Source organism: Opisthorchis viverrini (assembly GCF_000715545.1).
Source record: "Opisthorchis viverrini unplaced genomic scaffold opera_v5_227, whole genome shotgun sequence".
NCBI lineage: Eukaryota > Metazoa > Platyhelminthes > Trematoda > Opisthorchiida > Opisthorchiidae > Opisthorchis > Opisthorchis viverrini.
The window spans coordinates 766,337-793,516 of record NW_008751884.1 but is presented as its reverse complement, the minus strand read 5'-3'; the positions used below and the strand labels follow the sequence as shown (position 1 = coordinate 793,516).

General features: G+C 43.1%; 1 protein-coding gene across 1 annotated transcript; it reads right to left on the bottom strand.

Moving 5' to 3' along the window:
* Positions 1-103: 103 nt before the first annotated feature.
* On the bottom strand, positions 104-26,318 carry T265_08613 (hypothetical protein; the record flags this gene model as incomplete). Its single annotated transcript, XM_009174468.1, is given in 8 exon segments — positions 104-168; positions 7,527-7,784; positions 9,554-9,877; positions 10,972-11,274; positions 12,984-13,157; positions 13,177-13,359; positions 23,108-23,554; positions 26,166-26,318. 8 exon segments carry the CDS (start codon positions 26,316-26,318, stop codon positions 154-156), a joined length of 1,857 nt encoding a protein of 618 aa, XP_009172732.1.
* Between the last annotated feature and the right edge of the window lie 862 nt (positions 26,319-27,180).

Here is a 27,180-nt window from a genome sequence, read left to right as displayed (position 1 = left end):
ACCTCTGAACACGTGGGGATTTAGGAGAGGGAGAGTCAGCAGCGGGGAACAGGGAGTACAAGCGTATATAATCATCAGACGGTGGTAGCCACATGGGAGGGCGGACAATATCATCTGTTCGGTGTTCAGGGATGTCTTCATTTTCTACCGTCGTTACCGCTGCCGGTTCTGAAAGTAGACAAAATAGACTGTGATTTACGATGGCGCGCATTTTGATACCTGTCGGCACATTACACGTGTTAACGCCGCTGGCTGTTCGCACAATGAGATTGAGTTCTCGATATCTGCGGCATTTTCACACTTGCCGCTTCATAGTGCAGAATTTCTATGTATAGTGTATATGCTCCTGTATTATTGAAAATCCTTTACTATGGCGATTTGTTTAAGTGAACCAAATCTCCAGGTGAATAAACACCGGGGACTTCGAATACGTTATGTGATGATAAAAAATCGCGAATTGCCGAAAAGGTTGATTCACATACAATGAACGTAACTTTCAAGTATTTTCCCACCGGAACAGATTTCCTCAACATTCTAGAATCTAAATGGCCTTTAGGGATGCAACATATGCGTAGGCGCATTCTTGCAAACAAATTTTGGTCGATGATTGTTTGTTGCCAGTAATAATTCCGTAGTTCACGCTAATTATTTGCTAAACATCGTGCACGTTGACTGGCAGATTACAGAGTTTTTTGTTATAGGTCCCGAGTTATGCTAGAAAGACCTCGCGGTTCATCGATCTTAACTGAAGCACTCTACTAACATTTGGCGTTCCATATCTCAGCAGGGCCTGGCACGTGCCCAACTCGTCTTCGGTTAGGCGTCGATTGACTGGAAGGCGATCTTACAGAAACTTTGACAGTTTGTGTTTGTGTTCCAGAAAACAAGAGGTCACTGCCAGTTGGTTCCTTTGCCTAAGTAGACAAAACCGCACTGGACAGCTGGTGCTTCGCGTGCTTTCTTTATTAGAAAATACGCTCGGCTTACTAGCCTCTTCGGATTCCACGGCTTTCCGTTGGTCTTGGAGGGTGCCTGCTGCAATTGTAGTACACCCATTCGTAACGCAATATAGTGTCGGTGCATCGATTACTGGATGAACGCACAAATATCACGAAGTTACCCTTCATGCATTCATTTAAGGTCTTCTCAAACGCCGTGAAGGATGAAACCGAGACACCCACAAATTTCCCAACGAAAGCCACCTCCGAAGCCATAGCAGACGAAGTTCAAAGCCGAATGTGCGCCAATAATTTTCAAAAGAGATCGATTAAAACAAATCGCAAAAAAATGACGGCAGATGAGGGTGGTTTTCAGTCCACGCATAAATGTAAAGAAGTGCAACATTTTGATGTTAAAGTTTTTATTCCGCACGCAAGGGTTTTACAGATCAATGCATTGTGCTTCTAGCCGTTGGCCGTGTAAACCGGTAGGAAAGTGCGAATTGGGGATGGTATGTGACCTTGAAAATTCGGCAACTTAAACAAAATGCTACGAGCAAATGTCACCGGCAGGTGCAAATGGATTAGACCAACTTGCCGTTGAGGCCACAAGTCCGAAAACCCTATCGATTTGGCGAAAACAATTTTGGTGTCTAGTCGGCGGCCTCTTTTTTCTACCCCGCGTATCTCGCCTCGAGCCACCTGCTTTTCTTGTGTCGTCCAACGTCTTAGTGATGTGGTAACAGAAATAGATGATTTAATGGAAGAAATCTCCAGAGAAAATTCCCATGACTCTCTTTGAGTCGCTGTCACTAGTGGGACAGGAAAATCTGAAAATAAAGTGCTGGAGGATTTGTTCACAATAATCGAGCTTGATAACAGGTCGCCGTCGCAAATGTTTCGCCATATGCACAGTCTCCCCGAATGCCGCATGCTGGCGGTAAAAATCATGACAAAACTATGGCTCAATAAAGTTCCAGCCTCGGTGTTCTGCGTCATCAGTGCTTTCGTTGATGGCCACAGCCTGGAGCAGCTAGCTCAAATGGCGGACGAAATTCACGTAACCTACCACAGTCATCCCGTTTATCTCCACCTACCCACCCGTAAACCGTCATTTTCACTGCTTCCGATTGTACACTTCCTGCCATCTCGAAACTTCAAACAAAGTTTGTTACTTTGACCGATCGTCTACAACTGCTCGAAATCAACAAGCATAGACTACTTTCACAATCTTGATCGCTGTCACGTTCCCGTCATTCTTGGTGCTGGTATCACCACCATTTTGTTCCAAGCACACCCAAATGTCAACCGCTTTGATCCTTCAAGCCGCGTTCAAACAGCCATTTCAACCGCCCAGCCCGTCAGTAACGGCAATGAGCATCTGTGACCCCCCTCACACTAGTCGCCTATTCCACATCACCGATCGTTCAAGTGGTCTGCGTTTTCTCGCAGATAAGCGAGCTGAAGTCAGTGTGCTACCACATAAGAATTTGCTTTCGTACTCCGCTAACGGCACACACATGGCTATATATGTGAACGTTCACTCACCCATGACCTCCGCTTGCGACGTATGTTCAAGTAGATTTTCTTTTTGGCCGACGACCTAACACCCATCCTTGGCGCAGATTTTCTAACACACTACAACTTATCCGTCAATGTGCAGCACAAACTTCTCTTTGACGTGCTAACTTCCCTTTCGGCCAACGGAATTAGAGCGCAAAATTCATCCACGGTTATCCTTATTATCTTACCAGACTTATGTTTCGCTAACATTCTTAGGGATTTTCCTACGCTCACTCATCCATGTAAGTACAGTCAACCGGTCACCACACCCAGACGAGAGGTCCACCTTTCCATAGCTAATCCTCGTCGCCTCCATTCAGATAAGCTTTAGATCACAAAGCACAAGTTTGTGAACACATGCTAAAACTCGGCATCATCTGCGTTTCATCGTGTCACTGGTGGTCCCCCCTGAATATGGTATCCAAGAGATCCAAAGTTTGTTGTAGGACTTGCGAATTAACCGATCCCTCAGTCCCATACAAGTACCTTATCCCACATATCCACGAATTTGGAATTACCTTATGCCGCACAAATACTCTCTCCAAATTCGATCTAGTACGCGCATATTACCATATCACTGTAGCCCCGGATGACATTCCCAAAACAGCTGCTACGACATCGTTCGGTCTTTTCGAACTTACGCGTATGACTTTTAGTCTTGGAAAGACAGCTCAAAACTTTCAACGAAGTTTTGCGTGGTTTGCCCTTTTTCTGCGCTTATCTAGACGAGTTTTTAATTGCTAGCGCTTTCCCACATGACTATACAGCTCAGCTCATGGCAGTATTTCAACTTTTTTCTACCTACAACACACGTTTGAACATAGACACATGCTTGTTTGGCGTTACCAGCCCAGAATTCCTTGATCACCACACTGATCCAACCAGTATCGCACCACTACCCGATTTCATTTTAGCCTTAGAATCTTTTCCCATACCCACAACTGTCACCCAAATTCGTCATTTTTTAATACCATCAATTACTATCAGTGGTTCATTCCTCATTGTGCGAGTGTTTTACGTTCATCGACCAGGTTACTCAGCCCCGAAGAAAAACCTGTTGCCTTGCCCCCCACCGCAATTATTGCTCTTGAAAATGCCATTGCTCACGCCGCAAAATCATTCTTTCTTGATACCCACGAATACATGAAGGTTATTTTGACAACTGATGCGTTGGAACAACGCTGATGTCGGCACTGTGCTTCATCAGGTTGGTAATAACGACTTTCAACCGTTAGCCGTCATCTCACAGAAGATACAGGGTGCTTAAACGCAATACAGTACATTTGGTCGTTAATTACCTGCGATTTACCTAGCTCTCCGCCATTTACGGCACTAAGAAGAAAGTAGATCATCAACCATTGGAACCGATCATGTGCCTCTTACGTATGCTTCCAGCGCCAAGCCTGATTGCTATTCATTACGCGAGCTACGTCATCTAGACTATATCTCCCAATTTACTGCCGAAATTCGGTATATTACAGTATCAGACAATGTCGTTGCAGACGCCCTCTCTAGCCCAGATGTAAACTCTCTTTCACGGAGTTGAACCTTAATAAGCCAGCGAACCTTCAGCATTGTGATCCGACGTTTATGTCCATTCTGTTCTCTCATTCATTTCAACTGTAAAGCAGCATTTTAAATAGGCAGATCACTACAGGTTTGACTGAAAAATACCAGTGTAATAAGGATGTGGCGCCAATGTTCGAGGTCTCATTTGTGAATAGTAGGCTTGCATGACAAACATCCAAAAGTTATCGGAATCGGGTCCCAGTGGGGTATTTTACATTTCCGGTGTTTCGAAGATTTTTGTCCAGTGCGCGTAATCCCGCTACATTCTGAGTGTTGTTGGAGCTCTGTTCTTAGGTGTTTCTCGGTCAGCACTGACCTCACTTAGTCATATTAGTATACATTTTGCGTACGCTCCTGCTCTTGCAGGCCGAAACAGACAAGCATCAAATTTCACCTACTTGCCGTACCCATTTCGGTGTGAAACGTCACAGACTGGCTATTGTTTTTGTTCATTATTGTTATTATTGTCATTGCTATTATTATTTTTATCATTATTGTTTGGGTATTCCATGGACAACTAAAGAGATGCCATTGACGCGTCATGAAATTCCCGTTTGGTTAACTTAAGTCCATTAAAGAGAACACACGCACCATCGGGGTTGATGATACCTCCGACCGCATTTAGCAACAGAATTCCACTAAACGGTGCATATGTTCATCGAATCTGATGCTAGTCCACCGCAGACACAGTTCAGTTGCTGAATCAAATGTGTCCGTCACCACGCCGGCCCCATGCAGTTACCTGCTACATGCGTTTATCAACTCACTGTGTACCACTCGTTGGCGATTGCACAAAGAATCACAGGCCCCAACCACCCACCGATGGCTAGGTGATCTTATCAGACAAACTCGTTAAGTGCGACAAACTCACGAAGGTCTCAGTGCGTATGGCAGTTAGATTATCCCATAGTAATGTAATATACTTAGCAAGCACACAGACTTAGGTCGGCCTCATCATTACAAAGTAAGGGAAGAATAAGAGTGAATATTCAATGGCCTTGTGTTTTTGTGTTCCAATAGTGGCGAGTGTTTTAGGCCGATATTTTCTTTCAATGTGGCGAATTAAAGCTAAACAACTGTTCCATCCACACGACAGAAACGATCAGACTAGGCTAAATTTTGCGTCTCCAGTGTACATATCGAACTCTGTTAATCCACAGGGGTTAAAAATGAAAGCAATCTTAACCCAAGTTAGTGGATTTCACGAGGTCAGAAAGGTTTCAGGGCTGTGTTTCATTAAAGTGTAATGCAGCTTCCCTTGTAGTGAACAAAGACGTGACCATCAAACTTACGTCCAGGGTGTCTTGCAGTTCTTTACGCAAAGCTCAATAAGACGTATGATGTGAAATTTACTGAACAACTCATTAGAACGTCACATTTTGTCTAGTTCCGTAACAACACGAAGGGAATTGATGGAAAAACATCGGATAGAATGCTTCCGATCTGAGGACAAAGAACATTGATTACAAAGAGTAGTTATCGGATGACAACCGTCAACTAGTATATATCACCCGTTATACAACTGTATGTCATATAACTAACCAACTCCTTTCAAATGGGTTTAGTTAACGTTTGATGGAATTACCCTGTTCCATAATTCAATGTAAACCTTCATGAAAATCTTGGATATTTTCACCGGACTGATACAGAAATTAGAACCTACAAGTACTGAATACAGGAAAGATTTTAGCCATCTAAAATAGTGTGTGCGCTGGTATACTCATCTGAATTCAGCCCTTAGCATAATTTCTGAAGGACTGCTTACGACACCATCATAGGTCACTCCGTCTTGGATTGGGTGCAAGGCGCATACTATATGCTATATTACGTGTGGATCTGTCGGCGTTACATCAATGCTTCTGTTACATACTTTTTCAATCAGGAGGTTGTTTGTTCCACAAAGTGGCGATTACGTCACACGGGTGGTTCAAATAGTCACTTGTGCAGCTTCGGTGTTACACCGTACACACCGTAGGCAAAATCAGTTACATGTGAACAAGTCGATTCGCTTGTAAACACGATGCGGACCACAAATATAGAGCTACGATAACATTTCGCGAAGCACCAAATTCACTTCTGAAGCAGTACTGTGTCAAACCAAACAGTATTTACACTAGAGATGTAATCTTCGTGTATTGACTGGATATCTTCTACTTGGAGTCGTTCGGTTCCAACTCCAAGCACGGAATTTGTGCAGCAAACCACATTTGTATGTCTGATGCGGCTGTGCCAACATCACAATCATTCACGTAATTAGAGGCGATAAATGATCAATATGCCGTGGATCCTTAACATCACACTAACAAAACGAAGAGTTGACACTTGAAAGATGCGATCCACTGTTTCTAAGCAGTGGCAGGATCACCGCAACTGCTGATTTGCGGTTAAATCTCTCTTCTTGTTGCTGCGTATTTTGTGGCAGACAGTGTCACTCGAACCTACTCACAAATTAAACGCAGACAGCCACAGTAAACTCCGCGTCATCATTTCAGGCGACATAATTCTAATGACTGTTCCTTAGTTTTGTGAAAATCAGCAACCGACCAACCGTAGCAAGTGTGTTTCAATCGCAATAACTAACCAGTCTTCATAGTAAACGTCCATATCTGAATTATTTTGGGGAAATCTAGGTATCCTCTACTCGATCCTTATATTCTATGCATCACACCGTCAAGTCCAGTGTCAGATTTTACTAAGTTCCAAGTAGTAACCAAAGATTCGACGCCGGTCACATACGATGAAAAAGAGCTTGGAGAACTGCCGTGTATGTCTTGAAATGTAGGACTAGACCAAATCGTATGGTTCAAAATAAATGGGCAACAAAACATAGACTGTGTTCTAAAGTAATTGCAACAACTAATCAATATTAACTTTTGGAAAGTTTCGCTACTTGACTCAGGATGATTGGTAGGTATCCAAGGGATGTACAGGTATAACTTTCAGCGAGTTCTCACGAACATTTTAATCGAAAAGATATCATTATTATCCTCATAGCTTCCTATGGTTTAGTGACGATCACTGATCAATAGTTTGATTAGAAGAACAGATATATGTTCGTACGTTACTCAGTGAGTTGAATAAGCGGTCGGACATGCAGGAAATTGCAGATAGAGGTAGGTGTTGTGAGCATATCTCATACAAATTTGCTGTTCCATCCATCAGACTGAGAATACTCGGATTCCTTTGAGTACAACATAAAATGCGAGACCCATTGCTAGCAGCAAAACAAATTGAATGCGACGCTGACCCACGTAAGACTTCACACTAGAATGAAACTCTTCCCTTTTGTTTCTATGTGGGAATGGAATGGTAGGCACGGGGACCTGTAAGAATTGACAAAGTGGTTCCCAGCCATCGGTTACGCGAAACACCAAGAGTCGATCAGCCGGAACGTATCGCTGAACTCGTTGGTTCCGAATTGACAAGTGGTTCCCAGCCATCGGTTACGCGAAACACCAAGAGTCGATCAGCCGGAACGTATCGCTGAACTCGTTGGTTCCATTTCTCGTATGCAGCTGCACATTCGTTGTCGTTGTTTATGTCCACCGTGTAACCCAGCGAACGCTTCATTCCGCAGTCAAACATTCGTGCTATGACAGCACCGAATTGAACGGAAGCATCTAGCCAATTCACCCAGGAGAATGTCCGCTGTTTCAGGAATGTATGACGCACGGAATCTAACCACTTTGTTGTTTCTCTGACCGTGAGAATAATCTGTCTGTAAAATGGGGAATAATGGGCAGAATAATAACCACATTCAGTGTTTTATTCTGCGCAGTGGGATTCCTGTAGGCTCAGCATTGTGGTAAAGATAAAATGAAATCCTCAGAAACCAGAACAATTTCGCAAAACTATGTTTTGTAAGGCACTGAACGGAAAGGCAGAGGGGACGCAAAAGCCGTAATCCTAAAAGTCCTGACCGATAGTTCAATTGAGAAGCGTTTGAAAACACTCGGAAAATTAAGATCTAGCTTTTGGGACTTGGGTTTTTGGGGTTTTGTCGACATCCATAGTTAAATATCGAGAAGAACTTGGATTTCAGAGTTGTTTTGATATACACTTGAAATCGCGCTGCCGCTTATGAAGATCCGCTGCGAAGTCCATGTATGGCACATTCACTGTGCGTTTTCTATCTTGAGCACGACTTAAGGGACGGCATAATAAACCCAAGTATCACGCGTGAAACTCTAGTAAAAGTAATATTTCATCGGAAAGTATGAATTACTGGGCCCAGTTGGACCTGTATAATGTGGTCTTTGAAACTCACGAAGACTATCTCTCACATAGGGAGGAGAAGCAGCAAATTCGAGGTTGCCACTCCGTCAAGCCAATTCAGTTTAGACTCGCTGGCATATATACCCTGATCTATGGAAGAATTCGGGAGACATATTTATTTTGTTTGACAATTTTCGAAAAGGACTGTGACATCGGCACCCGGGCAGTTGATGCGAGAATGTATCTGAAGGGTTCTTGGCCAGTTAGGAACTCTGGACAACTTGCTCTGCATAATGTATTTTCTTGTTCACCGTATCTCGCGTCAGAATCCAAAATTTCGTCTTCCACGCCCATTTGAGACGGTTCGAAATCCTCTTGATTTCGCGTGAATACGTGGCATGCAACTATTCACTGATATTTCAGTTTAATGCAACTTTTGTTAACCACTTTTCCGGATGACACTCTCAGGCCCATTTGATCCCGCACAATGTTTCAGTATCGCTAATGATGGATTAACCAAGGCATTTGAGATCGCGTTCTGTAACGTTTGACCATTTGATCAAACCGACGAGACTATTATTAGACAGTTACGAGTGATGTGTTTGCAGAAGGAAGCGATGAGCGTCGTCTGTCCGGAAGATACAGACATCATGTGAGTATTTTGTGTGATACTTTGAAGTAAACCCCGGTTGAACGGGATGCTTTCGTAGTCCAGTGGAACTCTGGCCGGATTCAATGCCTTTAAAAATATGGCATCAAATGTGTCATTCATGTTATCAACGGAGCTCTCCACTTTTGATTGAAACAGTTTTGTAGATAGAGAAATCTTGTTTGCTCGAACAGCATCCTAAGTTTAATTGCCACGCTCGGGACACCAAAGAGCCTGACTCTGTGTCCAGTTAACAAGGAAGAGAAGGAGATATGATTGCACGCTTGTGTGGCTCAGAAACCCGGGATCATCAGTCGATAATATATTAATTAATTCCAGAAAGAACCAACGCAGTCGTATTCGGATTAAAGAAACCCAAATGGTTTCGAATTGCAGTGGAGTGGTGGAGTTGAACTTCTCACCCCATTGTACGCGAGTGAGCTGGACTGTAGGTCGTTTGCAGTTCAGTCAATCTTAATCCCCCAAACAATTCCCACAAGCCTCGAATAAGGTTTCCACCAATTAAGTTCACTCTCCAGCATCAAGGAAAATATAGAATAAAACTTATTCCATATAACACATGAAGCCCAATTGAGAACCAAAATCACTTTCGACCCACCTTTGCCTCTGGGTAATGCTCCATCAGCTGAGCGTAATACGTACATCCGGGATAGTCCACTATGCACCGGTAGCCTTGAAGTATCTCGTCGAATAAGTGTCCGTCAATGTGACCATCCGGGGATTGTGATACAAGCTCATCCACCAGCAACCACTTCTTGGCATGCTCTCGGTGCCGTCCCAAAATCTCACGCATATGATAACATGGCTCTCCGTAGATATGCTCCAGTGCTGTTTTCAAACTCAGCGTCCCCGTTCGTCCTAGGCCTGCGCCGATAACAACGATTGAGGGTTTTCGCACTCGTGGTGAATCTTTCTGTTCCAGCTGCATCACGGAATGACTGGAGTGTGATTTTACGTACTTATGTATCTCGGCGATTTAACGAGTGTTGATCATTAAATGACGGATCAAGTGAAGAAGCGACCTCCGCCGTTTTTACATTTTGTAAATGTCAGATTGTTTAACTGTAACAGAAAGCTCCTTCAAAGTTGAGGACCGGAGACTGGTCGCAAATTACTTTGATCCTGAAATTGGATGATCGGAACACACCGACTTTTTACAAGTAGAATGATCGTTTGTTTGTCACACGCTACCATTCAACATCAAACTTCACGATTTTCTATTCCTGTCCCGCGTGGATGCTTTCAGGGCGACAATGTGCAAATTCTGTAGGGTACGGACGGTTTTGAACAGTTGAATGGAACTTCCGGGTACCCGACGTCACGATGAAGTTAGAGTGCGATTTGTGTCAGGAACCGTTTTACAAGTTCGTGTGCACAGGTAATTTTTTTGGCAAACCGAAGCAATTTGGAGTCGTGGTACTGATGCTTACCTTCTTCCAGCTCAGTAGACATCAGGCGTGGACGTGCTTGACAATAAGACGCCAAACGGAAGAATGCTCTTACTGCGGATTAGTAGTTTCTGGGTTAGGTGCTGTCCTCCAGTGCTTGTTTTGGCATTTTCGTGCAGACGCTATAACTGGCAGACATCATACTGACTTGGAGGCTGATCAAGAATTAGTGGCGAGCACAACTTCTGCCTATTCGGGCATCAATATAGGTATGTGATTTGCCTAGTAGTTAGAGTATACCGTTCAGTCGTCGCAAACGAATAGGTGTTTTCGTCTTACCTGGAGCATAGCTCTCCAGTTCCTAGTATTCGGGGACGGAAAATCCATAAAACGAAGCTGTACGGCTTATCACGAATGTCAAATGCACCTCGCTTACATCAACATCTAATTGAGTAAAATCCGAAAAAAGGTGAACCTAACATAAGTACCATGCGATTCGAAAATGATTTTCACAATTCATAAACTTCATTTTTGATGGATTTCTATGACGTTTTGCAATGCAAACAGTAATTACACTGTATATGTATTCTCGGTATTCAGAGTGGTTATCTTCTGCTTAGACAGTTACGCGGAAACGACAAAGTGGTTCCCAGACATTGGTTACGCGGAGCATCAAAAGTCGTTCAGCTGGAACGTATCGTTGAACTCGCTGGTTCCATTCCTCAAATGCAGCTGCACATTCTTTGTCGTTGTTCATGCCCACTGTGTAACCCGGAGAACGTTTTATCAGGCAGTCGAGCATTCGCGCTGTGGTAGCACCGAAATGAAGAAAACCTAATAACCCATTCATCCAGGAGAATGTCCGCTGTTTCAGAATTGTATGACGCGCGGAATCTAACCACCTCGTTGTTTCTCTAAATGTAAGGGTGACCTTTTGTAAAAGAGAGAATTTATTCATGAAGTCGACAGCTACATACCGCATCGTATCATCCGCACGAAAACCCTAACATTGAGGCAACGTAATTTGTCCGCTTGACTTAAGTAACAGAAATATAACAATGTGCGATAGCTTTCTTGAAAGAAACGCTTAGTTGAGACTCAAAAACCGTGTGAGTTTGCGTAAACGCAAAACAATGGATTGAAACTCACAAAAACGACCTAACGTTTCAACACAATTCTGTGAAAGCCATGATTAGGTATTTTTATTCTACGTTCGAACTTGAGTAACTTGATGAAATGTGCCTGAGGTCAACTTGGATTCTGGTTTTAATAATTTAGCATGATGTGAATGAAGCACTGTGTAACTTTTGAAATTCCCTACAGACTGTGTTCACCACTCTGTCTGTGGCAACCAAATGACTTCGTTACAACCAATATTAGCTATCACTTGCGAATCTCTACGATGTACAAGGCCTTTATCGACTTGCGGTTAGAATTTCAATTGAAAGTTCATAACAGTTAAATATTCATTGGATTAGAGATCGAAACTGTGCTTTGATCTTTAGACAGAGCTGGATAAAAAGATCGCGATAGATGTATGATCGCTCTGCTAAGATGTTAAAATTCTAGTCGACCACATAAATATTTGTTTTATTCGTGCTCGTGACTTGGTTACGTGTTCCCATCTTGTGAGGCTAGCTATTAGGGACCGCGTGATCGTGTCGGGCCTGTTCAATTATCTGCACCGGTTTTCAGCTACTGGTATTTCCGTGCACTGACACTCATCACACACAGTCACATCGCCGTTTGCTACATTGTATTTGCCTCGTGTCCGTCCAACATTTCACTCTTTTCTAACTGGTTGTCCGTTGCATGCATGTCCCGTCATGGTAAATATGCACTGTGAGTCACCATTGATTCTTATTATGCACTCAGTGTCTTTAATCTCGTAGCTTTCCGTCCCTGAGGAATAGGAGGCACTTTCGTACTAGTGCAGGACATCCCAGTTCTTCTGCTGCACGCAGCCTATCTCATTTTACCCAATTTTCCGCTGGAAACTTTTGGAAGTGAAATGGCAGTTTACCTCAAAGGTAAATCAGAATGCTCCGTAAAAACGGTAAACCCAGTCAGTTTATATCTCCGTTCAACGAGTAAACGAGAGAGGAAAAATTAACCAAATTGAGAATTCAATCAGTTTAATCCGGTTTGTTTAGTTCTTCTATTGATAAATTATCTGTCCATCTGTACCATTTTCCCGTCTTAAACGATCTTCGCAACTCCTCATTCACTGACGTGTGACACGCTGATGTCCGTGGTATTCGTGTTTCACAGCTTTACGGTGAACCGGCAGTGAAGAATGTATTGTTGCTGTGCTGCATCCTACCTACGGGAAGAAAGGGGAGACAGACGGTAGGAAGATAAGAGGAATTATCCAACACAGGCTGAAGCAGCACCCGTTATCACAAATATATGTTACTCAGAAATGGTGGGATGAAGTCGATTTCGCGTAGTTCGCAGCAATTCACTGTTTAGGTTTGTGAGCAACATTCAAAACCTTCGGTAGGGTTTCTACAAACTCACTTTTACCTGTAAGGTTTGCGAACAATCCTCGGAGCCTTCGTTAGGGTTTCTACAAGCTCACCTACACTAGAGGCTAGCACAGAAACTCATTTATGCGATTTACGTTAAGACGGCACTGACCTTAGCATGTGGATAGTGCTCCATCAATTGGGCGTAATATGTACAGGCTGGGTAGTCCACTGTATATCCGTAACCTTTAAATATCTCGTCGAACAAGCTTCCTTCAATGTGGCCATCTGGGGATTGTGAGACCAGTTTATCCACTCGTAACCACTTTTCAGCATGATCCCGGCGCTGACTCATAAGTTCGAACATGTGATACCACGGCTCTCCATAGAAGTGCTCTAATGCTGACTTCAAACTCCTCGTCCACGTTCATCCCAGGCCAGCGCCGATAACCAGGATGGGTTGCTTTTGCACCGCTGTCGAAACTTTCTGTTGCATTTACGTCACTCAAACAGTGATACAATGTTCCGCGCACATATATATCTTTGCGCTTTACTCACTATTTACAAACGTGTGGGTGGTAGAAATCTCTCGCTTTTTATCTTCATTCGTTCATCTATGATGATCAATTGAAAACGACTGGAGACCGGTCATAACTTATTGTGTTGATAATGTCGGAAGTGCACCTTAGATGTGTTGATGGCCAACATACTGACAACTTTTCAGAGATGGAATATATACAAACAACGGAGCGCAAGTTTGTCCAAACACTCCAGTCGCTCATTAAATCGTCCAGATTTTCAAACTTGACGGGTTTGAAATTCAACGTGTCTTTGTGAAAATCGTTCTCCGAGTTACAAATAAGATAAACTAAGACAGCAATACTGAACAGAGTTTGATATTGAAGTCAATTTCTCCTTCATTTATGCGAAAAAAGAACACGGTACTCAATGCTGCCCATATGTGCGGCATACGTCATTGCAAGCCGCCTCACGGTCCCATGAGTATTAGGGAGTCGATTCCATAGGTCCTAGCGATTGGTGATTTCAGGTGCTGTGGACAAACAAACAGTTGGCGTCCGACAGATTTAATCGAACCTGCGTTTTGGCCGGTCTGGCCAAATACAGGCAGAGGTTTGAAATGGTTGACACGGGGCAGTTCCCGTATCGGTGCCACATATGCGAACGTATGCGTTGCGTTCTCAACATTCTCAACATTCCTACCACTAGTGTATTCAGTAAGTGATCATTAGTGGTTAGCAGGTCAGATAGTGTTGAGTTGCCTGCCATCTGGCGCGGCCATGTGGTGACGACTGAAGGACGGTTGGTTGCACGTGACAAGCCTATTCAGTCCGATGGGCAAATGTTAAACACGCACACAGCTCAACCGGGCCACAAGAAAAGCAAGGACTCTAACCACTAAATGCGGACATCAGTCGTCTTTCCCATCACCACCATTAGCCTATCTAGTGCAAAATACCTAGCTCCTACGTCGGAACTCAATGCACGTCTGATGAATTCCATCAAACGAATACTATCCACATGAAGATATAACTTTCCCAGAGGAATTTGTGCGTTGTTTCTCCCTTTACGTTCAGTGTGGGGCCCGTAGGCTTATCAGGATTCTGCTAATAGATAAGTGGGAAAATCAAACGTTCTACCTAAATAAGGGGTGGCTATTAAACAGATAGTCTGTCTGGTTTTAAAACACAATAATTGTCTTCTTATTTACAAATGGATGTAAACTTTAAGGCACCCAGTATTTTTATGTACCAGAATTTCAACGTCCGTTATCCAGATTGGAATAATTTGACAACAGTCTGACCAGCATCACGTATGTTTCCATGTGAAGTGTTTCCGAGGATTTCTCTTTCAACAAGGTGCAAACTTGAGCCAGCTACATTATGTTTCACAGAAAGCAGTCATGCTTACCAAATGGTTGCTGCAATGAGGGGCGATGACCCAGTTTGGGCATGAATCCTGGAACTTAGATCATACAACATAAGAAGGCCGGGGATGGTGAAACAGCGAATTATCAGATCTGCCAGAACTCAATTCTCAAGAAAATGAATTGCAGAATACCGATAACGAGCCCATAAAGAAATCAGAACTTCCAGCTCTGGATTAACTCCTGATCAACCTAACACATTTTTCTGCGGATGTCTCATCTAGTAGCTTCAACCTTCGACAACTACATCCATTTGCAAACCAATTTGGTTTACACGAAAGTCTCGCCTGATTCCCTGCTAAATCTCTCGTTTATGATGTTCTTCTTCAACCGGAAGTGCCTCACCAGCCTGTCTCATGTTTCGGATGGAACATCATGAACAAGAGATTCAGCTAGGCTTCAGGTGGGTCCCCTGTGAAAACCAACTTATTGTGCAAACGACTTTCTTCATTCAACTTGGGTTGAAGCAGAAACTAAGATTGACAGACCCCAGGAGACTGTGGCTGCCTGATCGATACTATAAAGTGCGAAATCGGTCGTGACCTGTTGAAGATTTTGAGGCAATTTATTGGTAGCATGTTGCACCTATAATTCCTGTCTTCCCTATACTATATAGGTGAACATTCCATCTGAGATCTTGGGATATCAGAAGGTCAAGTCTTTCGTTTCGTGCGTTCACCTGAAAACTTGTGGGGGTATGACACCCAGGAGGATCGTACAGTTGATAAATTTCAGGATGTAACAAAGCTTTACCAAGCAGGTGCACTTGAATGTGTTGGTCAATAAAAACGATATGTTTGGTCTTTTTCGTGGAACTCTGTGGTGATTTGATTGTAATCTTTCTTGCTAGAGTTTGTTGGAAACAGGCATTTTTCTGTTTAGTGTGATGCTGATAATTTGGTCAAGGTGACTGTTCTCTGATTCAGTTATATTCCTCTTGTTGATATTTTGAAGAAACTGAGATTAACGACCACCTCGTAATGTGAACCTATTAGGCACTTGCCGAAATCTAAACTTCATTCTTATTGCAGTGAGATAATGTATTTTTGTGTAGCGTGTAGCTTCCATTTAGAATACCCGTTCAAGGCTCCCGTCGATAACTCGGCATTAGTAATGCCTGCACCGTCAGGCTGCACGTGTGACATCCTCAGTAATTTCTACCGTAAATTTCCATCCCGTTAGAACATCTGAAAATGTTGGCGCGCCTGTTCACGTGAGAAATCAATGAATGAACGATACCGATGCACGTTTTGTGAAGTAAATTGAGTGACTGATTCATTTCAACTACATCCCAGGTTGAATGCCTAGTGAAACGGTCATCCAACATATACGGGAGGGGGTATATCAGTGTTCAGATCAGTTTGACGTTGTTCAACTGATAGCCGAACGTGGTATTACTAGGCTTTTTTCCAAAGAAGCACGGCTGTGAGGCTTGCGGTCTGCACAGTTCAGAATTCCACGTTCGGAGTTTCGTTTAAGAGAATATGATCAAGATGGATTTTCTCACATTTTCAAATAACACTGGAATCAACAAATCTGGAAATCTTTTTGGGGTTAATCGCGTCAGCTGCGGTGACCAAGCTTCCTTTGGTTGGCTTGATGCTGCAACATAGCTCGAATCCCTCCTACAATTTTTGGATTTTGGATGAGCTTGACTTGCTACTCAACTTCTCAACCAGCAGATTCTGCACTTTGCGACGCTAAGTGCACGACACTACATAATAATGCTGTTAATAAAAAAAACAGTAAATTTCGTAGTGCTAAGATTCGGACCAAATTCCTCTCCATTAGAAGAAACATTCCACTTAGGACAACCGCAGAGTGTCCCATCATATGCATCATGAGACAGTTATTTTGCTCAACTATCTTGCTACGCTTAATTTGATCCTGTTACAGAAGCTGGAGTAGAATTTCAAGTAGTTATATGTTAAGTAGAATGCAAACGATGAGCGATCAGCTCTGGAAATCCTTCTGCAGCCAAATACAACTTCACGAATTTAACCTATTTCCTGATGTAAGCTCTTGGGGTTGTATCAAATAATACCCCCAACTTTGAAAAAGTGTAACGATTTTTATCGTATTCACCTCATCTCCATTCACTCTCTTCCACCGATTGGTTTGTATTGAATAAAGATCAGAGACTTGCTTGGTGAAATGAGAACTATCTATCGCATGTGACCTTGATCGACTAAATCAGAAGGAAGTTGATGAAATCCACCCCATAATTTTGCTCCACGTAGGGAACGAAATGCAGAGCCCCAGTTTATTCCCGGGGCACGTCAAGATACTTTGTCACAGGTTCGAACATTAGGCATATCGGTGTCTACGATGGTTGGACGTGCTCGCAATGGAAATAACACCGGTTATCTGAAGCAGACCATAGTACCACCCATTTTGCTGATTCTTAACCTGATTGCTCTGTTTACATTGCAAAGAATATATCCTCCACTCGGTCATCATAAGATGCAATGGAACAAGATTACTTGTTTCCGTGGACTTTACAGGCAACAAGTACTGTGTTTCTTTGTTGTACGGTAAAAATAAAATTTCCTCATAGGGATTGTGCACAGACCAGGTCGAAGACCGGACCGTGCATCAAGGGAATTGATCGTGAGCATCTAGCACCTATATGAATAGAGACATCACCATTGCCTAACCATTGGACCACCAAGACTAATCGTAATGTCATTAAGATAGTTTCTAATTCTCTGTAGTTAGATCTTGTCAGACAGCGAGGTCACAACTAATAGGCCATCGTGAACCCAGTCGGCTCTGTCGTACGCGTTTCGCACACATCGTATCGGTATACCGTTTGGTTTCCTGCCTTCGCTCATTTCGAATTTTTAACGTGTTTTCTGTCTAAGAACGAAATGCCTCCGGTTTGTGGTCTCCTTCGGCTGGTAGACCTTCCTGGCCAACGGCTCCATTCGACGCGCCTAGAGTCCAAAAATATCAACCTGGCCTGCTTCTTATCACCATTCAGTATTCTTTTCAGATAGATACAATGCTTTAATCTCTATCTCACTTTACTGTGCTAGATCGTGTGTAGTTCAAACTTTGAATACAAAATAGAACTATTTCTGTTTCCTCCATGACCTTCACTAGCGGGAGAGTCGCTTCCAAAATAAGGTAAACTGAGTGAACTGAACGTTTACTACATTATGTAAGTGAGTGAGGGAGAAACAAGTGGATGATTATAAAGGGAGCTCGTATTATCAACTGCCTGGTCGAAAACCTTGCGCAGACAAAACCTGAAATTCTCTGACAGCAGCGAAGGAACCGACTCCCAACTGTAACAACAATACAATTGGAACAGATTATGGCATTGTAAAATACCTTGTTTGTGCATAAAATTCCTTTCTGTTGTTCTTTTGTGGAAACGGGAGGGCATTCTGTGTGTTATGTATTTTAATTAAAATTACCCAGAAGGGAATCTTCCAGTCAGCTCACTGTCAGGATTTTATGGTATACTGGATATCGTGTAACATTTCCTTGAGAGAACCAGAGATCTTTATCATGACATTAAAACAGTCCGTCATAAACTTGTACATGTTCCCTCTCCCAGGTAAGCTCCAATGGACCATCAAGGTGAACTTGAAAAACTGCTTTCCGAAAAGTCATAGAAGTTTATTCACCCTTCTTCACACTGGCTTTCGTCAATCGTACTGGAGAAAAAATAATCTAAGGATATGTGTGGAATAATAACAACTAAATCAGGTATGCAGACGTGACGCTTTCCCGCCAACACACGTGCATGATGCGAGTGATCCACTGGTTGATTCGAGGTGATTCTTCACACTGGATTTAGCGAGTCGGGCATCGCCCGAAAGACGGTCGCAAAACAGTCTTTCCAGTCTCATTAGGTCTAAATGAATTCAAAATTCAATTTGGAATGTCGAGTTGCGGACGCACCAACTACATTTCGGCAGTTCATACAGACGGTTCATTGGTGAGTTGTTTCCAAGATCTTGCCAGATCTACCTAGATGGCTTCATTGTTCATGGCCGGACAGTGTACGAACTCAACAGTCGCCTATGGGGACTACTTTTGTCGTCCCTAGTGTGCTGATCTTTCTCTCCGCATGTATGGATGCGGGATTTTACAGTGTAAATGTTGTATTTTGTGATTGTATTCGCTTATTCTTAGGTTACCCAATGAATCGTAATATGACTGAGCACACTGCTGACTGGCGGACAACCACGGGCGCCCGTCATCCGCATAGTTCCCTTGTATCATGCTACCTAACAACAATTAAAGGGTTTGCTGCCATAAGGGCGTCACTTCAAGGGATTACCCAGAAAAGTTAAAATATTGCATGGACTAGAATGTTCCATAGCCTTCAACTGCCTGAACCGAGCACTAACATCTTCGTCTATTTCAGCATGCCTGGACTTTCCACTTGGCGCGAGGGAGTTTGTCTTAGATGCGAACACCAGCAAAATGATGATTGGTGCCGCACTGCTCCAATTTGTTGCAGATCAAGAAGTTGTCTTTACATATGGAAGCAGTCTCCTGGATCAAGGTAAACGTAAATACACTATTTGCTAATTTGCACCTGATGACCTCTGGAGACCCCTAAACAAGGATGCTGTGGTCACGATGGGAGCAGCTGCGTGCCAAGAGTGCCTCACTTTGTGGATAGTTGGGATGATAAACCTAGCGAGAATTGTGACACGCTAGACAGAGGATAGCGGAATGTCACAAAAGTTTTTCTGCTCATGCCTCATGCTGGACAACCATACCGCAGATTTCTGTCACCACCGCTCCCCATGTGCTGAAAACAAGACACCCATAATAGCACCACGAACACTGCAACAAACGATCCCCACACAAGGCCCTAACGACCAAGTAGATACTGACGTTGATCGATCCCTACCGGTGCCTAGGAGTGGGAGCCACAATATGTGTGAACACAGCGACCAAGAGGAAGCTCGTTTGAAACAAGGGAAAATAAAAGGTCACCATTAGACCAGCAGTTTGGCAATAGCCACCAGAAAATTCGAAGGTGAGGTCACACTGTCACAACCGAAAGTGGTCTGTGTTGGTTTGCAGTTGTTGCCAGCCAGTTGAACTTCATCATCCGTGTTAAATGCTTTTGTACACAGAGTTCAGGCTTACGTTGTCGGATGGATACTATAGTGGCTTTAGCGAAAAGCTCCGTGTGCCCATACTTTAAGTGACTTTTCGAGCCTGGATAAAATGGGGTCATTCAGCTGTATAGAAATTTAAATGGAACCAGTGTTTCACGAAACGTGACAGCGTTCACAGATTTCGTCAGAAAATCATCTTGTCGCATGATGGATATATGATGTCCTATATGGGCAGCGTCAAGGGGAATTAATTCTCTAGGAGTCAGCGATTCATGAAGTTTTGATCAGGATCGGAGCACATGCGGAACATCCCAGGGACAGGTTTGATCTCGCTGTCTGGTGGCTTTAGTTCGACTGAAGCATACCAGTGGCGCCGATGTCCGAAATCGCAACCGTGGCCAGTGAGCTTGCTAGCGCGGGGACACGCATAATAAACATCAAAAAGTCATTTGAATCGGGTCCCAGTGGGGTATTTTACATTTTCGGTGTTTCGAAGATTTTTGTCCACTGCGCACAATCCCGCTATATTCTGAGCGTTGTTGGAGCTCGGTCAGCACTGACCTCACTTAGTCATATTAGTATACCTTTTGCGTACGCTCCTGCTCTTGCAGGCCAAAATAGACAAGTATCAAATTTCACCTAATCGTCATACCCATTTCAGAGTGAAACGTCACAGACAGGCTGTTGTTTTTGTTTATTATTATTATCATTGTTATTGTTTGGGAATCCCATGGATATCTAAAGAGTAGTATGTGTTAAATACCGTTGATGCGTCATGAGATTCCCGTTTGGTTAATTTAGGCCTACTAAAGAGAATGCACACACGTGATCGGGGTTGGTGATTACTTCGACCGCATTTGACCACAGACTCACTAGATGGTTTATATGTTCATCGGATCTGGTGCCAATCTACCGCAGACACACAGTTCGGTTTCTGGGTCAAATGTGCTCGTTACCGCGCAGGACCCATTCGGTTACCTGCCCCATGCAGTTACCCGCCCCGTGCATTTATCACATGGCGGAGATGGCGCAGGGAATTACGGGACGGACACAAGCCCCCTCATTTGAGGGAACAGAGAACAAGCCATGGCGACGTAGTTTCATCAGACAAGCCCGTTAAACACGACAAGCTCACGAAGGTCTCAGTGCGTATGGCGGTTAGATAGCTTATCCCATATTAATGTAATATACATAGCAAGCACACAGACTTAGGTCGGCCCCATCATTACAAAGTAAGGGAAGGATAAGAGTGAATATTCTCTGGCTTTATGTTCTTGCGTCCCCATGCTGGCAAGCGTTCTAGGTCGATATTTTCATTCAATGTGGCGAATAAAAGCTAAACCACTGTTCCAATCACCCGACAGAATCGATCTGATGAGGCCACATTTTGCATCTCCAGGGTACGCATCAGTCCCTGTTGATCCACAGGGGTTAAAAATGAAAGCATTCTTAACCGAAGTTGGTGGGTTTCACGAGGTCAAAAACTACCTGGTTTCAGGGCAAATGGCTGTGTTTAATCATAGTGTAATGCAGCTTTCCTTGTAGTGAACGAAGACGTGACCATCAAACTTACGTCCAGGGTGTCTTTCAGTTCTTTACGCAAAGCTCAATAATGTGTATGCTATGAAATTCATTGACTAAATCATTAAAACGTCACATTTTGTCTATTTTCGTAACAACACGAAGGGAACCAATGGAACAACATCGGATAGAATACTTCCGATCTAACTCCAAAGAACATTGACAATAAACAGTAATTATCGGATGACAACTGTCAAATACTGTATACCACCCGTTACACAACTGTAATTCCTATAATTAAGCAAACTAACTCCTTTCAAATGGGTCATGAAAATCTTGGATATTTTCACCGAACTGATACAGAAATTAGAACCTACAAGTACTGAATACAGGAAAGATTTTAGCCATCAAAATAGTAAGTGCACTGGTATACTCGTCCTGGTATACTCGTCCTTAACATACTTTCTGAAGGACTGCTTACGACACCATCATAGGTCACTCCGTCTTGGATTGGGTGCAAGGCGCATACTATATGCTATATTACGTGTGGATCTGTCGGCGTTACATCAATGCTTCGGTTACATACTTTTTCAATCAGGAGGTTGTTTGTTCCACAAAGTGGCGATTACGTCACACGGGTGGTTCAAATAGTCACTTGTGCAGCTTCGGTGTTACACCGTACACACCGTAGGCAAAATCAGTTACATGTGAACAAGTCGATTCGCTTGTAAACACGATGCGGACCACAAATATAGAGCTACGATAACATTTCGCGAAGCACCAAATTCACTTCTGAAGCAGTACTGTGTCAAACCAAACAGTATTTACACTAGAGATGTAATCTTCGTGTATTGACTGGATATCTTCTACTTGGAGTCGTTCGGTTCCAACTCCAAGCACGGAATTTGTGCAGCAAACCACATTTGTATGTCTGATGCGGCTGTGCCAACATCACAATCATTCACGTAATTAGAGGCGATAAATGATCAATATGCCGTGGATCCTTAACATCACACTAACAAAACGAAGAGTTGATAGTTGAAAGATGCGATCCATTGTTTCTGAAAATTGGGAGGATCACCGCAGCCGCTGATTTGTGGTTTAATCTGTCTTCTTGTTGGTGCAAACGCAAACAGCCACAGTAATTATAATGATTGTTCCTTAGTTTTGTGAAAATCAGCAACCGATCAACCGTAGCAAGTGTGTTTCAATCGCAATTGATAACCAGTCTTCGCAGTAAACTTCCATATCTGAATTATTTCGGGGGAAACTAGCTTTCCTCTCCTCATATTCTATGCATCACACCGTCAAGTCCAGTGCCAGATCCTCCTGAGTTCCACTAGACTGAGTGCCAATACAAGTCACGTACGATGGAAAGGAGCTTGGATGAGTACCATGTATGTCTTGAAATGGAGGACTAGACCAAGTCGTTTCATTTGTCTTCAGTTTTACTGTTCATGGAAGCGCTATCGTCCACAATGGCAGAATGGACCCAGGCTAGATGATAATTTCACTATTTGCTTTAATTTACTGTGCCGTTAATTCAGCAACTGAAAATGTATTAGGTTGAGGTATTCCTTCCAAGAATCCTCGTAGAGAGTTTATCGGTGTCCAGTTCCTAGCCCACCGCCTATGCATGAAAATGCAAAATGTAGAATAGATAGAATAATTGACGATATTTGGAGTACATAGGACGGAAACTTGCTGATTCAGCTCTCAGGCTGATAGCACTCGAAGTACTTTGAATACGATATAACAAACAAGACTCATTGCTAGCAGCAACAAAATTTGAATTCGATGTTTATCCATGTGGAATTTTATGTGAGAATGGAACTGTTCCCTGTTGTTCTCGTGTGGGAATGGAATGGTTGGCACGGGGACCTGTAAGAATTGACAAAGTGGTTCCCAGCCATCGGTTACGCGGAACACCAAAAGTCGTTCAACTGGAACATATCGTTGAACTCGCTGGTTCCATTTCTCATATGCAGCTGCACATTCCTTGTCGTTGTTCATATCCACCGTGTAACCCAGCGAACGCTTCATCATGTAATCGAACATTCGGGCTGCTGTAGCACCAAACTGAAGAAAATCATCAAGCGAATTCATCCAAAAAAATGTGCGCTGTTTCAGGATTTTATGACGTACGAAATCTAACCACTCCGTTGTTTCTCTAACCGTAAGGATAACCTTTAGTAAAAAGGAGAACTTCTGCGTGAGATGAACAGTAGCATGCCACATCATATCATCCGCATGAAAAAAACACCAACCATTCAGATAACCTTATTAGTTCGATTAAAATAATCGACATGGAAACCCGGTTATTCGTGAAGCAGAGTGATGCAGATTTGCGTAAACACAAAACAATTGAGTCTATCTCACCTAACTTTTGGATAAACTCAGTACGTTGCAGCACAACCCTTTGGAAGTCAAGATTTGGTTTTTGACCTCCGTTCGGACATGAATAGCGTGTTGAAATGCGCCTCATTTCAACTTGGATTCTGGTCTAAATTATTTACCACAATGAGAAAGCAGCACCATGTGACTGTTGAAACTTTCTACAGACTACGTCCACCACTATGTGGCCGCCGGATGATTTCGTTACAATCACAGTCTTTATCGACTTGGGCTTTGCATTTTAACTGAAAGTTTCTAACGGTTAACTATTCATTAGATTGGATGGTGAAATCTCAAAATTGCACTTTGATCTTGAGACAGAGTTGGACAAAATGATCGTGATAGATTTACCATTGCTGTACTAAACTGCCAAAATTCTAATCAACCTGATATCTATCTAGTATAGTTATTTCTCCTTCCGCTTCTTTGTAAAACTCATGAGATAGTAATTGGAACGTTAAATAAATCTGTCGCTCAGCGCTTTCGACTGGTTTTCTGCTTTTATCCAGTTCTCTGGACTGCATCCAAAGCACCAAAGCTATTCTTCATTCAGCCAGATTCCTTCTATGGATGTTCCCAAAGCCATTTCATCTTCTAGTGTGAACATTGCAATATCTGTCAATAGCAACCAACTGACTGATACCGACATGCTCATTGATTATGATTTGGTGCCGTCTATTCTTGGTGAACTGTCCAACAAGCTGGTTTATTATGCACCACTGCCAAATTCTTGGATTAAAGGGGACTTCGAACAGTTCACTAGCGTTGGTGACAGATGGCCGCACTGCTTCAAATGTTGTTCTCAGAACTGACCGGATTGCATCACTCTAAGACGTGAATTTTTGGAGAGTTACATGTGAGGTTCAAATTGCTTTTCTATTTCCGGTGGTACGAAGAGAGTATACTGAATACGACAGCATACGGTGAATCTGAAGAGAAATTATTGAATACAGGTATTTGCCTTTATGTAAACGTTCTTTAACAATAAAAACTATCACACAACCTTTTGTCGAAATATTCATATGCTGGCTCTGTTCGTGCCCGTGACTTGACTGCGTGTTACCACCATGTGAGCCTATCTATTACGGGCCACATGACTGTGCCAAGCGTGCTCAGTTATCCGCACCGGAACTTGGCGTCCGGCCTTCACTCGCAGTGACACTTATCACACCCAGTCACATTACCGTTTGCTACGGTGCACTGGGATCCTGTCAGTTTACTATTACTCAGTATTTTAACTGGTCGTCCGTTGCAAGTATGGCCTTCAAGTTAAATATACACGTACACTGTGAGGCACCACTGATACTCGTTATGAACTCTATCTTTGGTCTCGTAGCTCACTGTCCTCGTAGGATGGAGGTATTCCAGTGCTGGTACAGAATAGCCCATTTCTGCTGCTGCATGAAGCCTATCCCAGTTTCCCCGATTTGTAAGGCATTGTTCCTGTTTCTTTGGAAGTGCTATCGAAATGCTTGTAGAGAAATTGCAGTTTACTCCTAAGGCAAAGCAAAAATGCAAAACACAGTCGATTTATATCACCGTTCAACGACTAAACGAGAAAAGGAAAATTCACCAAGCGCGGAATTCATAATATACCAGAGATATTTTAATACAAGCTAAAACAGAAATAGTTGGATGAAGTCGATTTTGTGCAATTCGCAGCAATTCACTGTTTAGGTTTGTGAACAACCTTCAAAACCTTTGGTAGGGTTTCTACAAACTCACTTTTACCCGCAAGACAATATCGAATTACTCTTCTTACAAAGTCATCGGAAGCTAGTGCAGAGACTTACGTGATTTATATCAAGACAGCACTACCCTTAGCATCTGGATAGTGCTCCATCAATTGGGAGTAATATGTACAGGCTGGGTAGTCCACTGTACATCGGTAGCCCTGAAATACCTCGTCGAACAAACTTCCTTCAATGTGGCCATCTGGGGATTGTGAGACCAGTTTATCCACTCGTAACCACTTTTCAGCATGATCCCGGCGCTGACTCATAAGTTCGAACATGTGATAGCACGGCTCTCCATAGATGTGCTCCAATGCTGACTTCATTGTCCCCATTGACTCATTGTCCCCGTTCGTCCTAGGCCAGCGCCAATAACCAGGCCTTTGGGTTTCCTCACTGCTTTCGAAACTTTCTGTTGCATTTACGTCACTCACTCACTGATACAATATTTTGCGCACACATATATCTTTGCGCTTTGCTCACTGTTTATAAACATGCAACTGGTAGAACTCTCTGCTTTTTTACATTCATTTGTTTACATATGAGGATTAACTAAAAAAGACCAGAGACCGGTCATAACTTACTGTGTTGACGATGTCGGATGTTCATCTCAGATGTGTTGCTGGCCAACGAAATGACAACCTTTCAGAGATGGAATGTATACAACTAACGGCGCGCAAGTTCGTCCGACCAATCCAATCGTTCATTAAATCGTCCAGCTTTTCAAACTTGACGAGCTCGAAATTCAGCAAATCTGGGAGAAAATCGTTCTCCGAATTACGAATAAGGTAAGCGAAGACAGCATAATTGAATTGAGTTTTCATATTGCGTAAAAAATGGTACTCAACGCAGCCCACATGTGCGGCATTTTCTTAAACAGAATAGGTTATTGCAAGCCACATCATAGTTTAATGGGTAGCAGGAAATATATTCCACAGATCCCAGCGATTGATACTTCTCAATGATGTAGACAAACAAGCAGTTGGCACCCGACGGATTCAATCGAACCTGCGGCCGAGTCAGATACAGACAGAGGTTTGAAATGACTGACACGGGGTGGATCCCGTATCGGTTCCACAAATGCCGTGTACACCTCAGTCTCAACATTCGTACCACCACTATACTGGTCCAGCGGCTATAATTGGCTAGCAGATCTAATAGTGTTGAGATGCCTCCACCTGGCGCGGTCATGCGGTGATAACTGAAGGACGACTGGCTTCACGTGACAAGCCAATTCAATCCGAAGGCGAAATGTTAAACCTGCATAGAGAGCAACACACACACGTTCACACACACACACACACACACACACACATAGATCAATCAGACCACACGAAACGCTAAGATTCTGACCACTGAACGCGAACAACAGTCTGGTGTATCTAAACACCAACCTGAGCCTACCGAGTACAAAATACCTAGTTGCTATGTCGGAACTCAATGCACAAGCGATGAATTCCATCAAATGATTACTATCCACATGAAGATATAACTTTCCCAGAGGAGAGTGTGTGTTTCCCCTCCTTTTACGTTCAGTGTGGGGCTCCTAGGCTTATTAGAATTCTGCTAATAGATAAGTGGGAAAATCAGAAGTTCTGCCTAAATAAGGGGTGGCTATTAAACAGATAGTCTGTCTGGTTTTAAAACACAATAATTGTCTTCTTATTTACAAATGGATGTAAACTT